Genomic DNA, 12,106 nt, shown 5'->3' on the forward strand with positions numbered 1-12,106 from the left:
CTTTCCCTGAAGAGGCAAAAGGATCATGTATTAGTTTGCTATTGCTGTGTAACAGGTTACCACAAGCATAGCTGTTCAAAACAGCATCCATTTATATTATCTCACAGTTTCCATAAGTCGGAAGCCCAGCATGGCTAACTGGGTTCTCAGCCCGGTGTATCACAAGGCCACAATCAAGGTTGTGGCTGGCTGGGCTCTTATCGGGAGGCCCTGGCAAGAGTCCACCTCCAAGTTCATTCGGGTCGTTGGCAGAATTCAGTTTGTTGTGCTTGCAGGAGCGAGGTCCCTGCTCCTCTCTGGCTGTCGGCCAGGAGTCATTCTCAGCTTCTAGAGGCCACCACATTCCTCATCACATGGCCCCTTCCACCTTTAAAACCAGCACTGATGTGTCAAATACTTTTTTAAATAATAAATTTATTTATTTATTTTAGTTATTTTTGGCTGCATTGGGTCTTCGTTGCTGTGCACGGGCTTTCTCTAGTTGCAGCAGGTTGGGGCTACTCTTTGTTGCAATGAGCGTGCTTCTCACTGCGGTGGCTTCTCTTATTGTGGAGCGTGGGCTCTAGGTACACGGTCTTTAGTAGTTGTGGCACACGGGCTCAGTAGTTGTGGCTCGTGGGCTCTAGAGCACAGGCTCGGTAGTTGTGGCGCACGGGCTTAGTTGCTCCGCGGCATGTGGCATCTTCCCAGACCAGGGAACGAACCCGTGTCCCCTGCATTGGCAGGCGGATTCTTAACCACTGCACCACCAGGGAAGCACTTCATCAAATATTTCTTGTGCTTCTAATCTCTGACGCCCTTTTCTGATGCTAACCAGAAAACACTCTGTTTTTAAAAGGCTCACCAGGTTAGATCAGGCCTACCTGGATAATCTCCGTATCTTAAGGTCAAGAGACTTGAGACGTGAACACCAGCTGTACGGCCCCTTCCCTGCAGTGCCTCAGTCTGTGTTTGACTGAGTAACCAGGGGACTAGAATCGCAGGGGCCAGTTTAGAATTCTGCCTGCCTCAGACAGCACGGAAAAATCAGCCTCACGTTCAATCTCGCCCTCACTCGACGCTTCCAAGAAATTCCTGTCCTGCTCATAATCTCCACTGTTATCTCCCCCAGTGAGCACCGGGGATCCTGAGCCCGAACCAGAGGCAGAAGCGGAGGCAGAGGCAGAGGCGGGACGGGTGGCCAATGAGGCCAGCCGGGAACTAGCCCCTGTCCACGCGGGAGCAGAGAGCGAGGTGGAGCGGGCCCTGGAGCCAGAGGCTGAAGAGCGAGCCTCCCTGAGCGAGAAGGAGCAGCAGAATGAGGCAGTGAATGAGCGGGACAACTGCTCGGCCTCCAGCGTCTCATCCTCCAGCAGCACGTTGGAGAGGGAGGACAAGGAGGACAAGCTCTCTCGGGACAGGGGGACCGGTAAGGAGGCCCCCTTGCCCCGTGAACACATCCCAGGGAACCCCGGGGCAGGGGACCTGGTTTGCTGGCCTCTGAGCTGACTGGCTGGCCCAGCTTACTCCCCAGACTGTCCCCCAGTGTCTGGAGGTGGGTGTGGCCCCACTCAGCCAGCCAGCAGCTTCCTGCCCTGCAGAAGGGCCCCGACCCTCTGCCACAAGGCTGCACCGTCACTTCTACAGCTGGGAAAAGGGCCTGATAATGAGGGCGACAAGGGACTTTTCCTGAGGAACAAACCCCAGAAGAGAAATTCCTCATTTCCTTCTAACTGTTTAATTGTGAGTAGTAAGTGTGGCTTTTTTCTGATTTAAATTTAGAGACATGTCGTGTTGTTGTCTACTCCCTTGAAAGAGTTTTTGCAAGGAAGTGTGTTAAGCCACTATGACTGAACATTTCAGACCAGAGCAGATTTGGTGAAATGAATCATATGAGTACTTTCAAAAACTGCCAGTTCACAGCATGCAGAGATCAATTTGATGTGCTCAGCTGGAATGTATGTAATTTAGGTAATTTTCTACAATATGCTCAGGACCACTCTTTTCTTCAATACTAAGTACGTGCTTTTTCTTATGGAATCATACCTTTTTGGTGTTATCCCCAATATTCATTCAGTTTCTCCTGTTTAATGGTGACTTTATGTTTAGGGAGCAAATGGAATGTTAGTCCTCACTAGGGACTTGGGGAGGGTGCCACAGAGGGTTCTAGAAATTGTAAACGATTCAGATAATCGTTTGAATTATGATTCATATGCGACACCATGGAGCTGGTTTTCCTACCCATGACCTGTACACTGTCAGGGTGGCAGGAAGCCACCTCTTTCAACTGACTCTCCTCACCAGTGAAGGCATGTCTTATGGGCCAGGCTTCATTCAGGCTACACAGTGACACAGACTCAAGGAACTTACATCTTAGGCCCAAACGGCAGCTGCAAGGGCCTGCCAATCAGTGGCATGTTAGTTCACAGATTAAGAATACATTGTCCCTGAAGCCTGGATGAGTGAACAAAGATTGAATGAATGAATGAAGCCATAATGTCTCCTAGGAGACCTGTCAATCAATGGCTTAGTCTAAATAGTTAATATTTGAGTTTTCACAGTTATATTATTCCATTTTATTCTGTATGTCACTGGTCACCATTATGTAGTGAAAAAGGAAGAATTAAAATACTTTATGTCTTAGGAATTATCGCATTGAAAATCTTGTGTCTGGTTGAAGATGTATGTGCTAAAAGGATTACGTGTATTGATACTAAATTTCTTTCAAAGTCAGATTACAGTTACACTCTCAAATTCTACTTGTTGTTATTCACATTTAATGTAATTATGGTCACAGTACAGGGTGTTGGGTAAGTCTTCTTGATCATTTGGCCTTAAATCATGTTTTATTCTATTATGAGTAGCTTTAAGTATTATTCATCATAACTAGGTTTAGCAGGCCTAAAACATATAAACAAGTTGGATTAGTAAAAAATAAGCTGGGGAACAGAGCTTTCTTGGATCAGGTTGCCCAATATCCTTCCAAATAAGGACAACTTTCCAAAAATGGAGACTCTGCTCCCAGTGAAGAACCATTGACTTTCTCCAAAAGCTGGTGGTGTCCAGGAATTGGAGCTTTGCAGTGACTTTTCTGCTTCAGTCTGGTGCTGTTAAGAGATGTGACCATGTTTATTTGTTGTAGCTTATTGGTTCCTAAAAAATCCCGCTGCTCATGGGCACATCAGCAGCTGTGGAGACAGAGAAGATCTCTCACCATAGCTTTTGCTTTTCAGAATTTTCTCAATTAAATCACAAAGGCAATCAAAGTGATTCCCAGTCTTATTTCTAACAGTTGCACCTATTACTTGAGAATGAATTTCTAGGGCTTGAAAGAGACCCAACTTATTGCAGATGTGTGGTTTTATTTTTCTTTGTTTTCATGTGTTCCACTCCCTAGCATTAGAGTAAGAGGCTTTACTGTAGCATTCATCACACTGTGTTGTAGTTAGTATAACTGTCCTTTGTCTCTATTTGAATGTAAGCTCTGTGAGGATGGGGTTGTCTGTCTTACTCATTGTGAGTTCCTACTTCCTGGCTGGGTGCCCAGAGCATAGTAGGGGCTCATAAAACCACTGATGAATACATGAATGAATCTGGCTAAGATGGAGACGCGCCCACTGCTCCCAGGTCCTCCGTTTTACAGCTAAAATACCAACACCCTGGATGTAACAGAACAACCAATCATAGGAGGACTCTGAAAGTTGGAAAGAAGGAAGCAGACTGCCTAGGAGGCTTTAGACTTGGAACGACATGGCAGTGAAGCTTCAAGGAAAGCCGATTCCCTTAGCCAAAGGATTGGGAAAGGCGTTGCCTAACAGAACAGAAAATCTTTTCTGCTGTTAATAAGTGCTCTATCCTAAATAAGGTCTAATGGAAAATTTGCCACTGTCCCACCTCTCCCCCTAACCCAGTGGTTTCAGTGAGACTGAAGAGGGAGTGGCTTTCTATACAGCACCCCCATGGAAATAGGAGTGACAATTCTGCCGTTCCCTCCCCTCCTCAACTCTGTGGTGTCAGCGGGACTCAGAAGGGAGCCAGTCTTCTATCCCCTGCCCAGTAGAAGCAGGTAGTACTCCAGTTCCCCTGCTGGGGTAGTGTTGGCCTAATGGGGAGCTCAGTCTATCCCCTGAAGGGGATAAGCAAGTGGGTCCCAATTCCTCCAACAGGGTAGTGTCTGTGGGGTCCTGTGGGGATCTGAGCCTTCACCCCCACCCAGAAGGAACTAGACTTAATGAGGAGTGGAGAGGGGACTAATAGCATTCTCTGTCCCCACCACCACCGTCCTCGTCCCTGATGCTGATGGGAGCACAACGGAGAGCTGAGCTTCCATCCCCATCTGGTATAAACAAGGTTAGAATGATGTGGTTGGAGGTGGTACTAGTCTGCACTCTGTTCTCCCCAAGCCAGAATCAGTGGGTACTGGTGGGAAGCTGAGCCTCCACCTCACTGGGAGGCAATGAGCCAATGTGAGTTAGTGCTTCACCTCCACTGGGAAGATGCTGGTGGGGTCAAGGGGGGCGCTGAACCTCCACCCTACCCATCTGCAGTGAGGGAGTGTGAGTCAGCCCTCTTCCTGGGTGGTGACAGTGGGACCCAGGAGGGAGCTGAACATCTACCTGCAGCAAGCCCTGTATGCTACACCCCAAAAGGGTGACTACCTGCTAAAAGAGAAGATTAAATATTATCCAGAGTCTATCAGATGATACCGAAAATAGCCAGGATACAATCGAAAATCACTCATCATATCAAGAAGTAGGGCAATCACATCTTGAATGGGAAAAGACCATCCACAGGTGCCAACACTGAGATGAATCAGATGCTGGAGTTATCTGTCAAAAATTTTAAAGCAGTCATCATAATAATGCTTCAGTGGACAGTTACAAACACTCAGGCCTCAGGAAATACATGAAAAAAAATCTTAGCAAAGAAATAGGAGTTATTAAAAAAGAACCCAAGGGAAATTATAGAACTGGAAAATACAGTAACTGAAATAAAATATTTGACATGCTTTATAGTTGATTGGAGACAACAAAGAAAATAATCAGTGTACTTGAAAACAGATCAGTAGAAATTACCAAATCTGAATAACAGAGAAATAAATAGACTAAAAAAAATGAACAGAGCCTCAGGGACCCATGGGATTATGTCAGTAAAACTAACATTTCATCCGAGTCTGAGAATAAGAGGAGAGAGAGTGCAGTGTGGAAAGATATTTGAGGAAATAATGGCTGAAAATTTCCCAAGTTTGGCAAAAGGTATAAATCTACAGATTTAAGAAGCTGAGCAAATCCTAACAAGGATGAATCCAAAGAAATCTGCACCAAGACAAATGACAAACTTCTGAAGACTAAAAACCAAAAAAACATTTTTTGGAAAGAAAGAAATGACGTGGTACCTATAGAGGAACAGCAATTCAAAGGATAGCAGGTTTCTCATCTGAAACATGGAGGCCAGCAGGAAGGGGCACAGCATCTATCAAGTGCTAAAAGACTAGAACTATCAACCGTGAATTACATATATAGTAAAAGTAGCCTTTAACAATGCAGGGAAAGTAAAGACATTGTCAGTTAAAGAAAAACTAGGAGAATTTGACACTAGCAGACCTGCCCTTGAAGAATGGCTAAAGGAAGTTCTCTGAACAGAAAGGAAATGATGACACAAGAAGGCTTGGGACTCCGGAAAGAAAAGAACAACAGAATGGGTAAAAATAGGGGTAAATTAAAAAATGCTCTCTTTTTACTCGTGAGCTTCTTAAATCATATTTGATGGTGGAAAAGCAAAAATTACATTTGATATCTGGTGTTCAATATACGTAGAGGAAGTACTTAAGACAATTGTATTTTTAAAAGTGGGAGGGTAATGGGATCGAAATGGAAGTAAGGTTTCTACACTTAAAAGTAGTAAATACCAATAGACTAAATAAGTTAGTGTATATATTGTAACACCTAGAGCAACCACTAAGAAAATTACATGAAGCCATGTACTCAAAAACACTCTAAATGAATCATGTTGAAATTCTAAAAAATATTCAAGTAATCCACCCGAGACCAAGAAAGGAGAAACAGACACTGAAACAAAGAGATCAAACAAAACAAATAAAACAGCAGACTTAAGCCCTAACACATCAATTAAAAGACAGAGATTTGCTGAGTGTATAAAAACACAACCCAACTACATGCTATCATATACAACACTCATTTCAAACGTAATGACATGGGCAGATGGAAAGTTAAAAGTTGGGAAAGGATATCATGCCAACATTAATCAAAGAAAAGCTGGAGTGGCTATATTAATATCAGGTAAAGTAGACTTCAGAGCAAAGGGAATTACTAGGGACAAAGAAGCACCCTACATAATGATTTTAAAAAGACCTAAATGAATGAAGAATGTAAACGAGAAAACCAGCATTCAGAATGTTACCTGATTATGCTCTTTTCCGTTGCCAAAATAAGTAACTGCCAACATTTCCCAATAAATGGAGAGAGTGAGGCAGTCTGTTCAGAGAGACTCAGCCACTTTATCTGCCGCAGCCTCCTGGCATCAAAGCAGTCTCCCTATTTACAGGACTGTCTGACCAGCTGTAGAAGTTTTTCCGTCATGTCCTCAAATGCCACCTCTTCTCTCTTTGATGGTGGTTATCGCCTAAGTGTATTTTGTTTGTGAAACCAACCTACAAGAGGGCTTAAGAGCTCCTTGTTCTGTGTTGGTCGCTTGGTGAGCTCAGGCCACTGTCGAGGAGAACATAGACGACAAAGCTACACAGGAAGAAATGGAGCACCAGGGGGCCTCTGTGCTTCCCCAGTAAATACCTCCTCAAGATGAAGGCCCAGCTATGTGGGAGAGACCAGTGTCCCCCCGACCCAGCCCGTTTGATCTGGCTCCCCTTTGGCAGAAAGAAGACTCCTGGTGCTCACGTCCATGGCCTGGGTCTTCTGCCCCCTCCCCAAACGAATATCCACACAGGCCCTAGATATCTGATGGAACTCACATCCTGAAATGCCCACTGCACAGCCCTGCTGGCCCTTAGGAAGCAAATTCAGAGGGATAACATTGGTGACCATTCATTCATTCATTCATCCTAGGTGCTGGGGATACGACAGGGAACAAAACAAGCCCAGATCCCTGCTGTTGTAGAGTTTACATTTCAAGGAGGAACACAGCTTAACAAGTAATGATCATCATTCCAGTGATGGGGCAGAGGCAACAGTAAAATCTAAAAAGGAAACGTGTGGAAGACTAGACAGTAAGAAGTGCTTGGGTAGAAAATAAAGCAGGAAAGGATGAAACTGGCGGGGAGAGGGAGGTTTGCACAATTTTAAATAAGGTGATCGGGGAAGATTTCACTGGGAAGATACTATTTGAGCAAAGACCTAAAGGAAGTTGAGAAGCAAATTGTGTGATTACCTGGGTTTGTCCCAGGAGAGGCAAAGATCCTGAGGCTGGATCACCTCACGCCTGGTGAGTTCTAGGAATGTCAAGGAGCTGCTGTAGCTGAAGAGCTTCATGTGTGTATATCTGGGGTGGTGGCAGTGGTAGAGGTGGTGGTGGTAGGAGAGGAAGGAAAATTAAGGTGGGATCACACATGGCTTGGGAACATTGACAGGTCGTTGGCTTTTTGTCTCAGTGAAATGTGGCACTATTAGAAGACTTTAAGCAGAGAGATACGATCGGACATTGTAACACATCACGTGGCTGTGGTGTTGAGAACTGACTGCAGAGGGACAAGAGTGGAAGCTGAGACCAGCTAGGGGCTCCCCTGCAATACCGTGGGCAAGAAACCATGCTGGTTCGGACCGGGATCATGGCAGGAGTGGTGACGAGAAAAGTGGTTGGATTCCGGATGTACCATGAAGATTTAGCTAACAGGATGCCCTGCTGTGTGGGGTGAAAGAACAGGATGAAAGTCAAGGATGACTCCGGGGCTTTTGGAATCGGCAGCAAGATGGGTGAAGTAGCCGTGTCCGAGGTAGGAAATGACTGCAGGAGAGGCAGTTGCAGTGAGTGGATGGGAGTGAGGGCAGAAGGTGGTATTTCAAGCCCTGAGACTGAATGAGATGGTGACTAAGAAGGTGAGTGTAGATGGAGAGAAGAGGTCCAGGGACACTTAAATGTTAAAGACAAGGAGGAACCAAGCCAGGAGACTGAGAAGGAGCAGCCAAAAAGAAGGAGGCAAAGCAAGTGAGTGCAACGTCTGGGAGGCCAAGTGAAGGGCATAAGTCAAGGATGAGGGAGTGACAGCTGCGTCTAGCTGCAAGGTCGTCGGTCACCCGGAAAGGAGCATCTTTGAAAGGGAGCAAAAACGTCACTAGACTGGCTTCAAGAGAGAAGGAAGAAAGAAATTGGAGATAGCAAAACAACTCTTATAAGCAGCTTTCCTTAAAAAGAAAGGAGAAAATTGGGATTCTAGGTGGAGGGATAAGTGGAATCAAGTGAGGTTTTCTGTTTTTGTTTCAAGGGTGAAATTATACCATGTTTATTTGCCAGTAGGAAGGCCTAGTAGGGGGAGCATGGGAGATGCAGGATGGAGAATTGCTGGAGTGGCTTCCAAATGCACGAGTGGAGCGGTTGACCCCCGCTAAGAGGACGGTTTGTCAGTGTCACAGGACAGAGGCCATGGTCAGGGTTCAGGTGCAGGTGGGTGGGTGGAGGCAGAATGGAGGCCCTGGAAGATCTCTGACTTTGTCTATTAAGTTTTTGAAACAGGAAACAAGGCCATGCTTGCAGAGGATGAGGTGGGTGGGGGATGCTAGAGGAGAGGGGAGGTGTGTGAACAGTCTTCTAGGAGAGGTCATGGATGGGACCGCCAGGCAGCATCACCTGAAGACTGGTGGCCATGAACTTAAAGTGTGACCAATGGCATGGTCTGTGCATTTCTCCAGACACTTCGGCTGCCCTGGTGCAGAGGTGGAGTAGGGGGAGAAAGGGGGATAACTCTACAGCCTTTCCAACATCTGCCATGGGTGAGGGAGCATTTCCTTGCCTCCCTGTGTGTAGTTAGAGCAGAAGCCCCTTAGTTATCCTGGGTGGGTCCTGACCAGCTGTCTTGGGTGGGCAGGAAAGGTGCGGAAAATTTTTCCCATGAGCCTAGGCCAGAGCCACAAGCAGTGTCATACCTACAAGAGTCTTGGGTCCTAGAGTGGGTCATTGGCTCTTTGATGTAGCATCTCTTTCTGATCAAGAGCATCTTGTCAGGCATGACCACCTTCCTCTCCAATTGCTTTATTTCTGTGCCTTCCTGAATCCCTCTGTGTGCAATGTCCACATGTTGCCTAGTTGCCTTTCTCATAGTATTGAGGCCCATGCCACGTTCTCATTTTTTGTTTTCCTGTGAACTTTTCAGGTTTGTGGTCTGCGGGTGTTCAGGATGCCAGTGTAAATGAGCAGTGTGGCGACATCCTTACCAGCAAACGGTTCATGCTGGACATGCTGTATGCCCATAACAGAAAGCCCACGGATGATGAGAAGGGGGAGGGCGAGACCACAAGGACCGCGCAGGGGGCGGAGGCCGTAGCCAGCCTGGCCAGCCGGATATCCACCTTGCAGGCCAACTCTCTGGCCCAGGATGAGAGCGTCAGGAGGGTGGACGTTGGCTGTCTGGACAATCGGGGCAGCGTGAGAGCCTTTGCTGAGAAATTCAACAGCGGGGACCTAGGGAGAGGGCCCGTCTCTCCTGATGCCGAGCCCAATGACAAGGTCACGGAGAAGGTGTCGGCACAGCCCAAGACGGAATCTGACTACATCTGGGACCAGCTCATGGCCAATCCGCGGGAGCTCAGAATCCAAGACATGGATTTCACTGACCTGGGGGAGGAGGACGACATTGACGTCCTGGACGTGGACCTGGGTCACAGGGAGGCCCCGGGGCTGCCTCCCCCACCCCCGCCCAGCTTTCTCGGTTTGCCGCCCCCTCCCCCTCCCCCCCTGCTGGACGGCGTGCCTCCCCCTCCAGTCCCCGGTAATTTATTGGCTCCTCCTCCAGTATTCTGTGCTCCTCCTCAGGGCTTAGGGTGGCCCCAGGTACCCAGGGGTCAGCCAGCATTCACCAAGAAAAAGAAGACCATCCGTCTGTTCTGGAATGAAGTGCGGCCTTTTGAGTGGCCGTGTAAGAACAACGGCCGCTGCAGAGAATTCCTGTGGTCGAAACTGGAACCTATTAAGGTGGACACTTCCAAGCTGGAGCACCTGTTTGAGTCTAAATCGAAGGAACTGGCTGTCTCCAAGGTACCGCTAGCATCCAGCATGCCTCTTGATTTGCAGAGTTACTTTCAGCTGTGGGGTAGAACGGAGAGATTCGTTGTATATAAAATGCCCTTCATGCTGCTCTTGCTATTTGCTAAAAAAGGCAGTTGGTATAAAAATCTGACCTTTAATACAGTACTCTCAGTGCCACATGCTCGGTGTGAGCTAAGTGCATAAGGGATAATTCATTGCTAACATGGACAGCAGCTTACTAACACCAACAGGCGAAATAGCTTTCAAAGAACCCAGTAACCTTGAGGAAGAAACAAAAGGGTTACCCAGGGGATGTTAGTGTGGCCCGACAGCAGATGTTGACATTCTCTAGAGGAAAGTAGGCTTGCTAATTAAACAAATATACCGACTTAGTCCCGGGGATGTGTTTATTCACACTTAACCTTTGTTGTTTATGGTTGATAGTAGTAGTTTGAACCTCAGCTGTAACCACACAATGCTTTCACAAAGGCGGTAATCCACGTGGCATTTCTTCAGATAATCCGCTGGCTGAGTCAGCATGCTGCAACTATCTAGATATTTCCAAATAACCATATAGTTAGCATCCTGTAAACATTACACACGTATCTAGATTTCTTATTTTTCATAGATGTTTGCGAACCCTGTAGGCACTGCTGCTGTGATATTTTTAACAGAGATATTCCAACCACTTTTATAAATGGAAAGCTCTGTACATGAAGTTACTGGACATCAAAGGTAAAGTCATGGCTAATGAACACTGAGGAAGAGGCTGCATGATGCTGTCACAGATTTTATTTCTCATAATTCACTGCATTAATAGGGTCTCCTTTACATATCTTAAAGAACTGTTTTTTTAAAAAAAAACTCTTGTGATTCTGGGTATATTACAGTTTTAAAACAGGTTTAAGACTATCTTCTCAGGAACTAGGGGTAAGAGAAGACGCTTTGTAAAGTATAGTTTAAACATGTAAGAACTTATTATCATGAATTAATTCCAGCTCTATGGGTTGCTTCATTTAGCATCATATTGGGTGAGTATAAAGATGCCTGAGTTGGGCTCCCTCACCTGCCAGTCGGGCACTGAGTTTGAATCAAAAAGTATGTGCAGCATCCTCAGGACAGGAGTGTCCTTCAGACGAGGACCCGAGTGATGGAGTTAGCGCCTGTCACCACTGTGTGATGCTGAAAGGCTACGGCGGGAGCTGTAAGCGGTCAACTTCCTGTTAAAACCTGTGCCTGGGGGTCTGGATCTACCTGCTGCTCTGCCTGAGTTGGCTTTTACCCTTGCAATGATTTCTGCCCAGTCCCAGCAAGGATGTGAATCTAAACCATTTCCAGCCCTACCCCACCCCACCCCCAAGTCAAAATTAAAGTTTTCTCCTGTTTACAAATCAACCTGCTAGGATCCAATACAGAAAATCGTGCCATCAGTCCTCTCCTCCAACTGGTCCTCTCTAGGAAATGACACCAAGGGAAGTGACGTTGGGCACCTGCTCTTGGTCTCTCTGTGTCCTGACTTCCCAGGACTGGTCACGTGTGGTGATGAGCCACCCTCATGCCCCCTTCAATTCTTACCGTCAGACCTGGCATCTGGGAGAAGACTGGCCTGGCAGGGTTGAAACAGCAGACGTGGTGGCCGGGAGTTACCCAGGATGTGCCCTCACTCCCTTCACACTCCAACACGCCGATCTGGTTGGCCCGTCTCCACCGTCCCGCGTGGCTGCTTGCACCCTCTGGGCTTTCCCTGGTTGCTCCTCAGCCTCGGAGGTTGCTGACGGGGAGGCTGGCTCTTGACTCAGGGTGGGAAGAATAAAAGAGTAACAGTTTGGGGCTTCCCGGGTGGCGCAGTGGTTGAGGGTACGCCTGCCGATGCAGGGGACGTGGGTCCGCGCCCCGGTCCGGGAGGATCCCGCAT

The 12,106-nt window shown here is 47.0% G+C and overlaps 1 protein-coding gene across 1 annotated transcript in view; it reads left to right on the forward strand.

Moving 5' to 3' along the window:
* The window catches only part of FHOD3 (formin homology 2 domain containing 3), a 517,118-nt gene that overhangs the window by 428,139 nt on the left and 76,873 nt on the right, over positions 1-12,106 (forward strand). The window contains 2 exon segments of the mRNA XM_007455216.1: positions 1,112-1,408; positions 9,320-10,200. Coding sequence (XP_007455278.1) covers positions 1,112-1,408; positions 9,320-10,200 — 1,178 coding nt within the window.

This window comes from Lipotes vexillifer, unplaced genomic scaffold (genome assembly GCF_000442215.2).
Source record: "Lipotes vexillifer unplaced genomic scaffold, Lipotes_vexillifer_v1.1 scaffold90, whole genome shotgun sequence".
NCBI lineage: Eukaryota > Metazoa > Chordata > Mammalia > Artiodactyla > Lipotidae > Lipotes > Lipotes vexillifer.